Genomic DNA, 14,981 nt, shown 5'->3' on the forward strand with positions numbered 1-14,981 from the left:
AGACCTTAAAACCCCATGCACAAAATCGACCTCTAAAAGATGTTAGAATACTTCCAACGTCAGTCTCCAGGAAACGGAGAGAAAAACTGCATCGTTTGTTTTAGTAAATGAGATGCTTAAACTTCTTTTCTTCTCAGACTTAAATATCTCTGTACAGCCCAGGGAGAATTTCATCCCATATAACAGATACGAGCAAAGATCCTGAAAGAAAGAGAATAAAAAATAAAAGATTTTTGAGGTATTTGAAAAAGGGAAGAAAAAAGCAGATTAAAATATCTCAGGGGCGGCCCCAAAGAAGAGGGAGTCAAGCTATTCTCCAAAGCGCCTGAAGGCAGGACAAGAAGCAACGGATGGAAACCCATCAAGGAGAGAAGCAACCTAGAACTAAGGAGAAACTTCCTGACAGTTAGAACAATTAACCAGTGGAACAACCTGCCTCCAGAAGCAGTGAATGCTCCAACACTGGAGGTTTCTAAGAGGAGATTGGACAACCATTTGTCTGAAAGGGTATAGGGTTCCTGCCTGAGCAGGGTGTTGGACTAGATGACCTCCAGGGTCCCTTCCAACTGTATTATTACTATTACTATTACTATGACTACTACTACTACTACTATTATTATTATTATTATTATTATTATTATTATTATTATTATTATTATTATTATTATTATTATTATTTAGGAGTGGACGCTCCTGGATTGAACAATTTCCAAAAAGTGAACTATTTTTGGTTGGTACCGTATGGGCAGCCCTCCATTCGTTTAGTGACCATTTGAAATCTCAACGGCACTGGAAAAAGTCACCTAGGACCCTTTTTCACACTTACGACCATTGCAGCATCCCCGCAGTCACGTGATCAAAATTCAGACGCTTGGCAACTGACTCCTATTTATGACGGTTGCAGCGTCCCCGGGGTCACGTGATCCCCTTTTGCGACCTTCTGACAAGCAAAGTTGATGGGCAAGGCAGATTCACTTAACAACCTTGTGACTAACTCAACAGCTGTGGCGACTCGCTTAACAACTGTGGCCAGAAAGGTGATAAAAGGGGCAAACTCACTTAGCAACTCTCTCGCTTAGCAACAGAAATTTTGGGCTCCATTGTGGTCGTAAGTCAAGGACTAATTTGGAACCCTTTAATAGCCCAATGATAGATTTACCTAAGCAACCTAGAATTAAGGAGAAAGTTCCTAACAGTGAGGACAATTAACCAGTGGAACAGCTTGCCACTCTAAATCGTGGGTGCTCCATCACTGGAGGTTTTTAAGAAGAGAATAGACCAGAGGTAGGCAACCTTGGCCCCTTCATTACTCGTGGACTTCAACTCCCAGAATTCCTAAGCCAGCATGGCTCAGCATGGAAACCTCTCCCTTTCCCCTCAGCATGGCTGGCTCAGGAATTCTGGGAGTTGAAGTCCATGAGTCATAAAAGAGCCAAGGTTGCCTACCCCTGGACTAGACAGTCACTTGTCTGAAATGGTATGCTCTAGTGCTTAAGTGGGGGGCTGGACTAGAAGACCTCCAAGGTTCCTTCCAGCTCTATTCTATTCTATTCTATTCTATTCTATTCTATTCTATTCTATTCTATTCCTTAATTCTGTTCTATTCTATTCCTTGCCTCCAGAAATCGTGGGCACTCCATCCCTGGAGATTTTTAAGAAGAGACTAGACAGTCACTTGTCTGAAATGGTATGCTCTCCTGCTTAAGTGGGGGGCTGGACTAGAAGACCTCCAAGGTCCCTTCCAGCTCTATTCTGATGCAGAAATGGGGGGGTTCCTATTTTATCCAGTATCAGACACAAAAGGCTTATTCTAAGATTCCCTTCTTAAAGCGGTTCCTCTCTTGTTTTACACCAGACATGTCAAACACAAGGCCTGGGGGCTGGATGCGGCCCGCGAAGTGGTTTCATCTGGCCTGCAAAGCCACCCTGGAAACAGTGAGGGAACGGCCCCCGCTGCCTTGGCCCTGGCTCAGGCTGGCCGGGAGCCAATGTACAATTTTGTGATGGCCATCTATGCTGAAACACATTCAGTCTTAGCTCCATAAGCCCCCCCCCGGCATGGCTTGAGAGGAACAGTGGACCATGCCTTGGCGCTTGTCCCGGTCCCACCCCCTTCTGCCAGAGACCCTCAGATCTATCCCACTCCTGCCCAGGCCCCCACAAGCACCCTTCACGTGAACGATGTAGAGCTGGCCACGCCCACCCAGTAGGCCACACCCACCCAGTAGGCCGTACCCACCCAGCCCCGAGGGCAACTGCAATGCTGATGCGGCCCTCAATGAAATTGAGTTTGACACCCCTGGACTAGACAGTCACTTATCTGAAATGGTATGCTCTCCTGCTTAAGTGGGGGGCTGGACTAGAAGACCTCCAAGGTTCCTTCCAGCTCTATTCTATTCTATTCTATTCTATTCTATTCTATTCTATTCTATTCTATTCTATTCCTTAATTCTGTTCTATTCTATTCCTTGCCTCCAGAAATCGTGGGCACTCTATCCCTGGAGATTTTTAAGAAGAGACTAGATAGTCACTTGTCTGAAATGGTATGCTCTCCTGCTTAAGTGGGGGGCTGGACTAGAAGACCTCCAAGGTCCCTTCCAGCTCTATTCTATTCTGATGCAGAAATGGGGGGGGGTTTTCCTATTTTATCCAGTATCAGACACAAAAGGCTTATTCTAAGATTCCGTTCTTAAAGGGGTTCCTCTCTTGTTTTACACCCCTTGCTTCCTGCGATTTAGGGCTCCTGGTGCCTTTGACCAAAAGAAACGAACAATATAAAACCGCTCACCTATGCAAGGTGCGATGCAATACACCACCAGGTAATTCCAAAACTGGTCTATGAAGCAGCTCCCGTGCAAAGAAAAAGCCAGAGCCGGGTTAAATATTGCACCAGTGAGGTTTCCTCCTATCAAAGACAAGAAGAAGATCCCAAAATAAATAAATCTCAAATCAAACAGATTCCAAAGTTCAGGGGTTGATTGACATCACCTCCTACAAACCAGGATGTTTGCTTTTGGGGAGTTTCCAAACTCTTCAGAGGGAGGTTAATGATCAATGAAGGCCACGTGGTGGAAGCTGTATATTCTTCAGATCTTTTCAGCCGTCCTTAGGATAGTCTGGTAAGGGAAGGGGCATTTCCCCCCCCCCAAAAAACAAACAATGGTGCATTGTTACAGCCCCCCTCCCTATGTAAATTAGACCGGATTTGGGATTTTTATACACCTATCGGTCCCAAGGACCTGAGATAGGCAGATGTTGTTGATTAATGGTATTAAACCCAGTATAGGTGCATAATGCATACCACCCAGTATGGCTTAGTAGTAGCAACTGTGAGAGGGATCTCAGAGTCCTGGTGGACAATCACTTCAATAGGAGCCAGCCGTGTGCAGCAGCTGCCAAAAAAGCCAACACAGTGCTAGGCTGCATTAACAGAGGGATAGAATCAAGATCACGTGAAGTGTTAATACCACTTTACAAGGCGTTGGTAAGGCCACACTTGGAATACGGCACCCAGTTTTGGTCACCACGATGTAAAAAAGCTGTTGAGACTCTAGAAAGAGTACAGAGAAGAGCAACAAAGATGATTATGGGACTGGAGGCTAAAACATACAAGGAACGGCTGCTGGAATTGGGTCTGTCTAGTTTAATGAAGAGAAGGATGAGGGGGACATGATAGCAGTGTTCCAGTATCTCAGGGGTTGCCCCAAAGAAGAGGGAGTCAAGCTATTCTCCAAAGCGCCTGAAGGCAGGACAAGAAGCCGTACATCCAAAATTTATTCAATGGGGGAAGATTATAACATATAAAAACGTATTAGATGAGAGAGGGGAATTGAAATCTAGAAAAACCCTGCAAGATGGAGGATTAAAATTAGAATGGTGGGCATATCTTCAATTGCAGGCGAGATGTCGGAAAGACAAAAAAGAATTAGGTATAAAAACAGAATTGATAGAGCTGGATNATGAGTCAAGAAGAACTGGTCGGGTTTTGAGTTAAAGTTTAAATTTGTGGTATATAAAATTATGTGTTAATACGTAGAGAGATGTATATTTAGAACTTTAAATATGATAAGGAACGAATTACTAGGATCATGTATACTGGAACGTCATGTCATGTCCCTTTTTGTTTTAATTGTTTTGTCAATAAAATTATAAAAAAAATAAAAAAATAAAAAAGAAGCCGCGGATGGAAACTAACCAAGGAGAGAAGCAACCTAGAACTAAGGATAAATTTCCTGACAGTGAGAGCAATTAACCAGTGGAACGACCTGCCTCCAGAAGTGGTGAATGCTCCAACACTGGAAATTTTTAAGAAGAGACTGGACAACCATTTGTCTGAAATGGTATAAGGTTTCCTGCCTGCGCAGGGGGTTGGACTAGAAGACCTCTAAGGTCCCTTCCAACTCTGTTGTTCTATTCTGTTCTAAAAATTACAGGTGGTCCTTGACTTATGATCACAACTCAACCCAAAACTTTTGTTCTAAGCAAGACGTCTGTCCAGTGAGCTTTGCCCCATTTTACAACCTTTTTTTTGCCACAGTAGTGAACAGAATCCACTGGAGCTAACTGGATCATTCGGTCATTAAATGAACCTGGCTTCCCCCATTGGCTTTGCTTATCAGGAAACCAGCTGGGGTGGTTACAAAAGGGGATCGCGAGACTCCGGGATAGTGCAACCGTCATAAGTACATGCCAGTTTCCAAGAGTCCGAATTTTGATCACGTGACCCGGGAGATGCGGCAAGGGTCATAAGTCCGTTTTTTTAGCACCGCCGTACCTTTGAACAACTTTGGACTAAATGAATGCTTGGTGATCCAGCAGAGTGAAGAAACAAGTTCAAAGTCATCCCCACGGTCACGTGATCCAAATTCCGACGATAGGCAATGGATTCATATTTACGACGGTGGCCGTGTCCAATTTTGTGACTCTTAAGACAAGCAAAGTCAATGGGGAAGCCAGATTCACTTAACAACCCTGTCACTCACTGAACAGCTGCAGTGATTCACTTAACAACGGTGGCAACAAAGGTCGCAAAACGGGGGCAAAACTCACCGAACAAATGTTTCACTTAGAAAAATAAATTTGGGGCTGGCTTGTGGTCGTAACTGGAGGACTACCTGTATTCCAAAGGCTTCTGAGTCAGCCCAGATGGGTACGGTTATGCCACAATTGAGCAGTAAATATTTAATACACAAATACACAACCAGCTGAACTCCCAAGTGTGATTCAGCAGAAGTGGCTGGCAAAGAAACTCGCAGAAGAGATGATGTGCTTGGCAAAGGCAGAGTTTGAAGAATAGGATGCCCTCGGCTTACGAGAAGCTCTTAATGGAGGGTGTGTTTATACATAGATATTTGGGTCTTAGATCTTTCATAAGGCCTCCATCAGCTTTCCAGCTCTTCCAGACTGAATCGATTCCTAGCACGCTATTGGATCTATTCTTATGGATATTGCGCTCATCTCGGGATTTTTGTTGGCATAACAAGAGCCAGTTTGGTGTCATGGTAAAGGTGCTAGCCTAGGAACCAGGAGAAGGTGACTTCTAGTCCCACCTTAGGCATGAAAGCCAGCTGGGTGACTTTGGGCCAATCACCAGGAGACTGTGAGTTCTAGTCCCACCTTAGGCATGAAAGCCAACTGGGTGATTTTGGTCCAATCACCAGGAGACTGTGAGTTCTAATCCCACCTTAGGGATGAAAACTAACTGGGTGATTTTGGGCCAATCACCAGGAGACCGTGAGTTCTAGTCCTACCTTAGAGATGAAAGCCAGCTGGGTGATTTTGGGCCAATCACCAGGAGACCGTGAGTTCTAGTCCCGCCTTAAATATGAAAGCCAGGTGGGCGACTTTGGGCCAATCACCAGGAGACCGTGAGTTCTAGTCCTGCCTTAGGCATGAAAGCCAGCTGGGTGACTTTGGGCCAATCACCAGGAGACTGTGAGTTCTAGTCCCGCCTTAAATATGAAAGCCAGGTGGGCGACTTTGGGCCAATCACCAGGAGATCGTGAGTTCTAGTCCCGCCTTAGGCATGAAAGCCAGCTGGGTGACTTTGGGCCAATCACCAGGAGACCGTGAGTTCTAGTCCCGTTTTAGGCATGAAAACTAACTGGGTGACTTTGAGTCAATCACCAGGAGATGGTGAGTTCTAGTCCCTGCTTAGGCATGAAAGCCAGTTAGGTGATTTTGGTCCAATCACCAGGAGATCATGAGTTCTAGTCCCGTCTTAGGCATGAAAGTCAGCTGGATGATTTTGGTCCAATTACCAGGAGACCGTGCGTTCTAGTCCCACCTTAGGCATGAAAACTGGGTGACTTTGGGCCAAGGACTTACAGCCCTCTCGGAGCAGTTTACACAGTTTACATAGTCAGCCTATTTGCCCCCAACAATCTGGGTCCTCATTTTACCTTCCACCGGAAGCACGGAAGGCTGAGTCAACCTTGAGCCGGTCAGGATCGAACTCCTGGCAGTGAGCAGAGCCCACCTGCCGTACTGCATTCTAACCCCTGCCACGCCAGGTCTCTTGGAGCAACCTTCACTTAAGAACCGCCTTATTTAGCAACGGAAACGTTGGTCTCAAACGTGGCGGCGAGTCGTTGGGACTACCTGTATTCCAAATAAGGACCCCGGTCCAAATTTAAAGTGAGAGGAACCAACAAGGAGTACATGACCCACCTGTGTAGACAAAAGAGGTGATCAGCAGAGCAATCAGATGGACCTTCATGGTGGGGTTCATGCCCTCAAATTGGAGCAGAGTCAGGTGCAACAGGAAGGAGAAGAGTAACTCCAGGCCGAAAGCGTTGGTGATCGTGGTTTGAATGGGGTTGCTGCAAATGTCGGGCAGGGCTGTCAAATGGCCGGAGGTGAACCCCAACATCCAGACTAACTTCATGCACAGGTGAGCCAAGACGGCCGCCGCAAACTGAGCCGACGTTTGCAGGCACCAACTTTGGACCCGCAACTGCCCTTTGTAAAACTGTTGGAGGCTGCCGGCCGGATTGCCCACGCTGCCCGTTAAAGTCCAGCCGTGCAGGACGGTGAAAACGTAAGTGAGCCACAGGGCGATCTGCGGATGGGGCAGCAAGCCGCCCAGCAGGCAGAGTTCGTGGGTACAGGCGCAGATCTGGAAGGTGGCGGTCAATTCCTGGGCGAAAGTGAACCAGTTGGGTGTCCGGCGTAGCGCCCCGTGGGATAGCTGTCTGCAGCCGCCCACCAGCAGGATGATGCCCGCCATCACCAACAGGGAGATCAAGGCTTCGTCGGAATTCATGGCTGCAAAAAAAGAAGAGAGAAAACAAGAACAGGAGGGCTGGCACAGAGAGTCCTCGTCTTACAACCGTTCGCAGTGTCAACACCACAAGTTTGTTTTTTTCCAAACTTACGACCGTTGGGAGCCTCCTCGTGGTCACGTGACCAAAATTCAACCGAGTAAATTGAGTAAAAAAAAATGGACGTAATGTTATTATATTTTTTACTGGGCCAAAAAAGAGTCGGAAGTTGATGCCTTTTTTTTTTCTTTTTCCCCTTTCCACTCCACATTTTCTCTTTTTCCCTAGTTTTCCGTTATTTTTCTCTCTCTCCTTTGTATAGGGTTTCCTGCCTAAGCAGGAGGTTGGACTAGATGACCTCCGAGGTCCCTTCCAACTTTATCATTATTATTATTATTATTAATACAATTTGATATGAGGGAACAAAATGGCAACCGACTTTGTCGGTTGCGGTGTCCCCGTGTGTGTGTGTCACGTGATCCTCTTTTGTGACCTTCTGACAAGCAAAGTCAATGGGGGAGTGCCCGATTTGCTTAACAACCGTCTTACTGACTCAACAGGTGCAGTGATTCACTTAACAACCGTGGGTAGAAAGGTCGTAAAATGGGGGTAAAACTCGGTTAACCGTCTTTGCTTAGCGGCAAAAATTGGGGGGCTCCATCGGGCTCATAAGTCAAGGAGTTACCTGTATGGATGCCCTCGCCCGATTCACTTAACCACCGTGTTACTGACTTAACAACTACAGTGATTCACTTAACAACGGTGGCAAGGAAAGTCATAAAACGGGGCAAAACCTCACTGAACTATCTCACTTAGCAACAAAATTATTCGCTCAATTGCGGTCGTTAAGTCAAGCACTGCCTGTATGGGCGCCCCTCTCCCGATTCCCTGAACAACCGTAGAACTAACTCAGCAACTGCAGCGATTCACTTAACAACCGCGGCCAGAAAGGTCGTAAAACGGGGCAAAACTTCACTTTCAACCATTGTCTCGCTTAGCGACCAAAAAAAATTTGGGGCTCGGTTGGGGATTCCAAGGACTACCTTTCGTCTGGAAACAGAAGCGTGTCGGGACTCAATCCTCTCCGCTTCGGGCTCTCATCGCAAGGCGCTCCGCCCTAGCGGAGGAGGCCCGGCTCGCCTCCGGAGCCCGGCACTGAGTTCAAATCCTGCGCTGCTCGAGGAAAGGAGACCACTTTGAAGCGCTCAACAAAAAAAAAAAAGCCGCCGGCTTCCCTCTCCAGCTGCGGCCGGCCGGATGGGAGCCTCCGCCGCGGCCGTTGCGCGCTTCGTTCGGGCGACACTAACGGCCGCCGCTCGCCCCGCGGACGGGTCGGCGTTCGGGGCTACGAGGAACGCTCAGCCGCGGCCGGCGAGGGCGCTCCCGGGCCGGCCACGTCGCCGCTTCCAGCCTCGCTCTTGCAAAAAAGCTCCCGGGCCGGCTGCAGTTTTTGCAAGCTGGCTCGGCTCGGCTCGGCTCGGCTCGGCTCGGGATCTTTCCCAGCTGGTGGATCCAGACCTGGAGACCGTGCCAAGAAGCCTCCCTCCGGCGGCTGCAGCTGCCAATCTAGGTCCGATTCGCCTGCAAGGAGGTGGGGGGTGGGTGGGCGTAATTGCAAGCGATGCCGGTCCGGGACGCGCGGCTGGACCTTGACCCCCCCCTCCGCCCCCCCCTCCCACTGCGCGTCCCTCTCCCGAAATGGGAGTTTTGCAAAAAGTCTCTTTTTGCACATCTGGACTTAACCCGAACTTAGACTGTGTTGTTTCTCTGTGTCATATAATATATGTGGGTATAGGCATAATTCTGAATGTATTTATTTATTTTGGTCATATTGATGTAGTGTGTTATCGGAGGTGGTGACCCTTTGAGAGCTGAATGCGACGAAATTTCATTTTCATGTATGCCGATTAGTGTACATTCAAAGTGACAATAAATTTATTCCTATTCAATTCCATTCCATTCCATATTTTCTATTCTATTCTATTCTATTCTATTCCATTCCATATTTTCTATTCTATTCTATTCTATTCTATTCTATTCTATTCTATTCTATTCTATTCCATATCATATTTTCTATTCTTTTCTTTTCTATTCTATTCTATTCCATTCTATTCCATTCCATTCAATATTTTCTATTCTATTCTATTCTATTCTATTCTATTCTATTCTATTCTATTCCATTCCATTCCATTCCATATCATATTTTCTATTCTTTTCTATTCTATTCCATTCCATTCCATATTTTCTATTCTATTCTATTCTATTCTATTCTATTCTATTCTATTCTATTCTATTCTATTCTATTCTATTCTATTCTATTCTGTTGTTCTGCTATTTTATTCTATTCTATTATTTATTACTGTTCTTATTCCTATACTATTCTATTCATTCCTTATTCTATTCTATTCTTTCTATTTTCTGTTCTGTATTTCTATTCTATTCTATTCTATTCTATTCTATTCTATTCTATTCTATTCTATTCTATTCTATTCTTGCAAAAAATTGAGATGGCTTTTTTCTTTTTTCCTTTGGAGTGGGGAAAGAAGAGGAGCGTTCATATTCTGCCAAGTGCTAGCTGGGTCTTCCCGAGTCTTTTTAGCCTGGTACTTTAGGGAAGTAGAAATTTCCTGAAAAGGGAGAAAAATTGATCAGTGGAACTGCTTGCCTCCAGAAGTTGTGGGTGCTCCAACATTGGAGGTTTTTAAGAAGAGACTGGACAACCATCTGTTTGAAATGGAATAGGGTCTCCTGCCTGGGCAGGAGGTTGGACTAGATGACTTCCAAGGTCCCTTCCAACTCTGTTATTCTATTCTATTCTATTCTATTCTATTCTATTCTATTCTATTCCATATTTTCTATTCTATTCTATTCTATTCTATTCTATTCTATTCTATTCTATTCTATTCTATTCTATTCTATTCTATTCTATTCTATTCTATTCTTGCCACAGTTGTTAGGTAAATCACTGCAGGGGGTTGGACTAGAAAACCTCCAAAATCCTTTACTCTGTTATTCTGTTAGTATTAGCACCACAATATATATAAAACCCACTTTAGGCTAGTTTAATATATTTAATGTATCTAGGTACGATTTTGCTTGCTTGAGAAATGGGCAGTTTTTAGGGGTAACCTCGGTCCCTCAAAAGAAATTATATCTTTCCCCTTTGGTCCTATGTTCTGTTCCATTGTTGCTCTTTTATTCCTAGTTTTTAAAATGAAATCATAACAGCCAGATTTTCCACACGGTCTGCTTTCCAGTTTTTTAATGAGCTTGGATTCATCCTTAATGAGTTTTTTTTTTGTCCTGAAGTGACATGAACGTCAGACTATTCCATGTTCTGCCTTCTTCGACAGTCTAAATGTCTAAACAGGGATCTAAATGTTTTTAAAAGCTGTAAGTCAGAGTATAAAAAAGGCGGAGTTTAGAAATTAAATATTTACCAATGTTTTCCAAGCGATATTTTTTTTTCCTCCCCCCCTTTCCTCTCTTTTAACATTTTAAAATAACAATACAGAAGAGGGCGTAGTATTTAATATGAGAGAGTTCAAAACCTTTCTCACAAAATAATTCAAACATTTTGCAACGGCTTTCTCGTGATTGCCTAGACTGCATTTTTCTTGGTAACATTAAATGTTTGTTTATTTATTTATTTATTATTTAAAGAAATGTCCACTGCCATTTGCAATAGTTATTTATTTGAATTATATGGCTGCTTATCTTAAATACATGGCTCTGGATACTTCACAATATTTAAAATGATTTTAAAGCTATTTAAAAAAATCCATCAAATAGCAGCCGGGAAAAAAATTACAGAGCAAAAATCAAAAATTCAACACAGCCAAGAATTGCTAAAGAGGAACAGAGACCGGAAGTCTACAAGAATCAAACCCATCTTGAATGGCTGGGGAATTCTGGGAATTAAAGTCACCAAGTTTGAAAAACTACCAGGCTACATACTCACTGGTGTTGGGGTCCAGAAGCAGGTCCAGGTACATTGTGATACAGGTACATTTGTGATGAGTGCTTGCTGGAATAATCCAATATTCCAATTAGTGCAAATTGTAAATTGGTTTCAGGTGGTGTTTAATACAACCCAAAATTCAGTGGGTGTGTGGCTAGTATGCATGCAACTGCAGTGGGGTTTTGCATGCTGTTCATCTTTGTAAGTGCAAAGAAGGAAATGAAGGTTCAAAAAGTACAACTTTTTAAAAAGATCTTTTTTGCCAAGTAAATTTTACCTTTAGGAAGGATATTTAGAAAGGTTTTTTTATTATTATTATTTTGCTGTGACTTTGTGAACCGTATGTTTCAATGGCAAGTACATTTTATTCATTCTTTACCATACTATTTCATTCATATAGATATAAAATTCTGTGTTTAATGTTTTTATTGCCTATTTCATTGAGCAGGGATGAATCACCCTATTTTTCCTAGAAATAAGACTTCAGGTTTGAATAATGCAATCCTTTTGTGGGATTCATTACCTGTGCGTGCAAAACATTTTTTTTATTCAATTTATTGCCACTTGTCTGAAATGATACAGGGTCTCCTGCTAGTCCAGGGGGCTGGACTAGAAGACCTCAGGGTTCCTTCCCTTCCAGCTCTATTCTGATTCCGATTCAATATTTATATATACCCCATAGTTCCACAAGAGGGCAGTAGAGTTTTTCTGTAATTTTTTGATCGTCCATCTCCTTAAAGCCCTTTCTCAACCTCCGCAACTTTTAAGATGCGTGGACTTCAATTCCCAGAATTCCCTGGGAGCATGCTGGCTGGGGAATTCTGGGAGTTGTAGTCCACACACCTTAAAGCTGCTGAGCTTGAGAAAGGCTGCCTTAAAGCCTCTCCTCACTCATATTTGGTCCTGGCAGATGCTTCTCTCTTCCTGGACATGTTAATGTTGATTAGAGGCAGTTGGAAGGGACCTTGGAGGTCATCTAGTCCAGCCCCCTGCATCTTGTGCGAATCTTGTCAAAGCCGCTGGATAAAATCACGTAAAGCCCAGCTCCCCTGTGACTTGCTCGATTCACGCAATTATGTTTTCCTGGCAGGATTGCAAAGAGTGGTTTGCTGCGGGTTTTATTTTTCCCTCAGAAAATGTGCTTCGTGGGCCACATTCCAAAATTACCATCCGGGACTCAGGATTCTTCATCTCACAAGGGATGTTAGACCAGGAGAAACGTTGATTCGTGTAATGTCCAGGTTCAAATTGTTTATTTATTTTTTATTGATTTCCCTCACCACCACCACCACACACCTTTATTACCTTTCAAGTAACTTAAGCCAACGAACATATATAATGTAATACTCTTTCCGCCTTCTCTTTTCCCTACAACAACAACAACCCTGTAAGGTGGGTTGGGCTGAGAGGGACTGGTCCAAAGTTACCCAGCTGGCTTTCATGGGACTAGAACTCACCATCTCCTCCTAATGGGCCTAAAGTCACCCAGCCAGTTTTCATGCCTAATGCAGGACTAGAACTCACCGTCTTCTGGTGATTGCCCCAAACTCACCTAGCTGGCTTTCATGGCTAAGGCAGGACTAGAACTCACAGTCTCCTGGTGATTGGCCCAAACTCACCCAGCTGGCTTTCATGGCTAAGGAGGGACTAGAACTCACCATCTCCTGGTGATTGGCCCAAAGTCACCCAGCTGGCTTTCATGGCTAAGGCGGGACTAGAACTCATGATCTCCTGGTGATTGGCCCAAACTCACCCAGCTGGCTTTCATGGCTAAGGCGGGACTAGAACTCACTGTCTCCTAGTGATTGGCTCAAAGTCACCTCGCCGACTTTCATGCCTAAGGCGGGACTGGGTTTCTCAATCTTCTGGTGATTGGCCCAAAATCACCCAGCTGTCCTTCATACCTAAGGCAGGACTAGAACTCACCATCTCCTGGTTTCTAGGCCAGCACCTTCACCACTACCCCAAACTGTCTCTGAATTATCCTACTCGGCCTACGTGACGTGAAGACCCAGCACTCTGGAGAAGGCTCCGATGCTGGCCCAAATGTGAGGAAAGAGAAGAAGAGGACCACCAAGATAGATGGAGTCACAGCACTGTAGCTGTGGCTGGTCTCAAAGGACCAAATTGGGAACAGATCACCCTGGAGGACATCTATCTGTGTGGTTGCTAAGAGATGACATCAGGTGGATGGCACGTAATCAATGCAAAGAATCAGCTCCCTGGAGGACTGTATATTGCTGGGAAAAGGGGAAGGAAAGAGATGAAGACACGGACCAGCATCAAGATAGATGGACACATTTATTTCAACCATTGGGACTCCCTTTATGGTGCCAAATTTTGTTAGGAATGTCAAAAATGTTCCTTTCCTTTCCTTTCCTTTCCTTTCCTTTCCTTTGAGTTTTTGAGGTTTAACACTTAGCTGTGGACAATATTTTTTTCTTCTCCTGCATGTCAACGCTGTGACTGAGCATGGCTGCAGGCATTTTCCTGCTCATTCTGGGTTGCCCTATAGAACGGAGGGAGGAGGGGGGCTGCCCAGGTGCATCGCTAGTCATAATAATCTTTTGTCCCGTGGGAACCAAGGTCATCGGTTGCTCCTGAGCCTGCAGGCTGGGTGTTGTGAAAGAAGCCCACCACAAAGAAGAGGGAGTCAGGCTATTCTCCAAAGCGCCTGAAGGCAGGACAAGAAGCAGCGGATGGAAACTAATCAAGGGGAGAAGCAACCTAGAACTAAGGAGAAACTTCGTGACAGTTAGAACAATTAACCAGTGGAACAACCTGCCTCCAGAAGCGGTGAATGCTCCAACACTGGAAGTTTTTAAGAAGAGACTGGACAGCCATTTGTCCGAAATGGTATAGGGTTTCCTGCCTGAGTAAGGGGTTGGACTAGATGACCTCCAAGGTCCCTTCCAACTTTACTATTATTATTATTATTATTATTATTATTACTATTACTATTACTATTACTATTACTATTACTATTACTATTACTATTACTATTATTATTATTACATTGGGGAACATAGTTGCTTGCATAGTTTTATGAGTGGGATTTTTAACTTTGTATTGGGGAATTGTTATGTGTGCGTCCAGACTTGGTTTAATGTCATGGTTCCGACAGACAGAGACGAATAAAGCAGAACTCCGAGGCTTGAAAATTCCTCAAAGAACATGTAAAATTAGGCGCAAGTGTTTGGTGGCTGGGGAATTCTCGGAGTTACAGGGGGCCAGAAGAGACCTTGGAGGTCTTCTAGTCCATCCCCGTGCTCAAGCAGGAGACCTTATAGTATTCCGGACAAATGGATATCCAATCTCTTCTTAAAAACTTCCAGTATTGGAGCATCCACAACTTCTGAAGGCAACTTCCGTTCCATTGATTAATTGTTCTCACTGTCGAGAAATTTCTCCTTAGTTCTAGGTTGTGTCTTTCCTTCATAGTTTTCCATTTGTTCTTATTCTGCCTTCAGTTGCTTTGGAGAATAGCATGACCCCCTCTTGTCTGTGACAGCTCCTCAAAACTTGGAAGACTGCCATCATGTCACCCCCATGAAATGAAACACAGGGTGAACTTTCCCCAACAATCGTGGAAGTTTCCATTCCACCGTGACAGGGTTTATGATTTTAGTGATGGTAAAAGGACCAAGGAATTTGGGCCCTAATTTTCTACTAGGTAACCTCTAGTCCAGGGGTAGGCAACCTTGGCTCTTTTATGACTTGTGGACTTCAACTCCCAGAATTCCTGAGCCAGCCATGCT

At 44.5% G+C, this 14,981-nt stretch overlaps 1 protein-coding gene across 1 annotated transcript; it reads right to left on the reverse strand.

Moving 5' to 3' along the window:
- On the reverse strand, positions 1 to 7,264 carry AQP11 (aquaporin 11). The gene is made up of 3 exons (XM_015827287.1): positions 6,670 to 7,264; positions 2,789 to 2,905; positions 1 to 201 (listed from the first exon to the last, which is right to left on the reverse strand). Exons 1-3 carry the CDS (start codon positions 7,262 to 7,264, stop codon positions 140 to 142), a joined length of 774 nt encoding a protein of 257 aa, XP_015682773.1. The 3' UTR covers positions 1 to 139.
- Positions 7,265 to 14,981: the final 7,717 nt, after the last annotated feature.

This window comes from Protobothrops mucrosquamatus, unplaced genomic scaffold (assembly GCF_001527695.2).
Source record: "Protobothrops mucrosquamatus isolate PMUCROS unplaced genomic scaffold, P.Mucros_1.0 scaffold3590, whole genome shotgun sequence".
NCBI classification, from domain to species: Eukaryota; Metazoa; Chordata; class Lepidosauria; order Squamata; family Viperidae; genus Protobothrops; species Protobothrops mucrosquamatus.

Excerpts from the sequence above, each read along its gene's own strand:
- AQP11 (XM_015827287.1), bottom strand. The coding sequence starts at position 7,264 with ATGAATTCCGACGAAGCCTTGATCTCCCTGTTGGTGATGGCGGGCATC. Across the intron at positions 2,906-6,669 it reads CACCTCTTTTGTCTACACAG|GAGGAAACCTCACTGGTGCA; the intron begins GTGGGTCATGTA and ends TGTCTTTGATAG. Across the intron at positions 202-2,788 it reads TTGCATCGCACCTTGCATAG|GATCTTTGCTCGTATCTGTT; the intron begins GTGAGCGGTTTT and ends TCTTTCTTTCAG.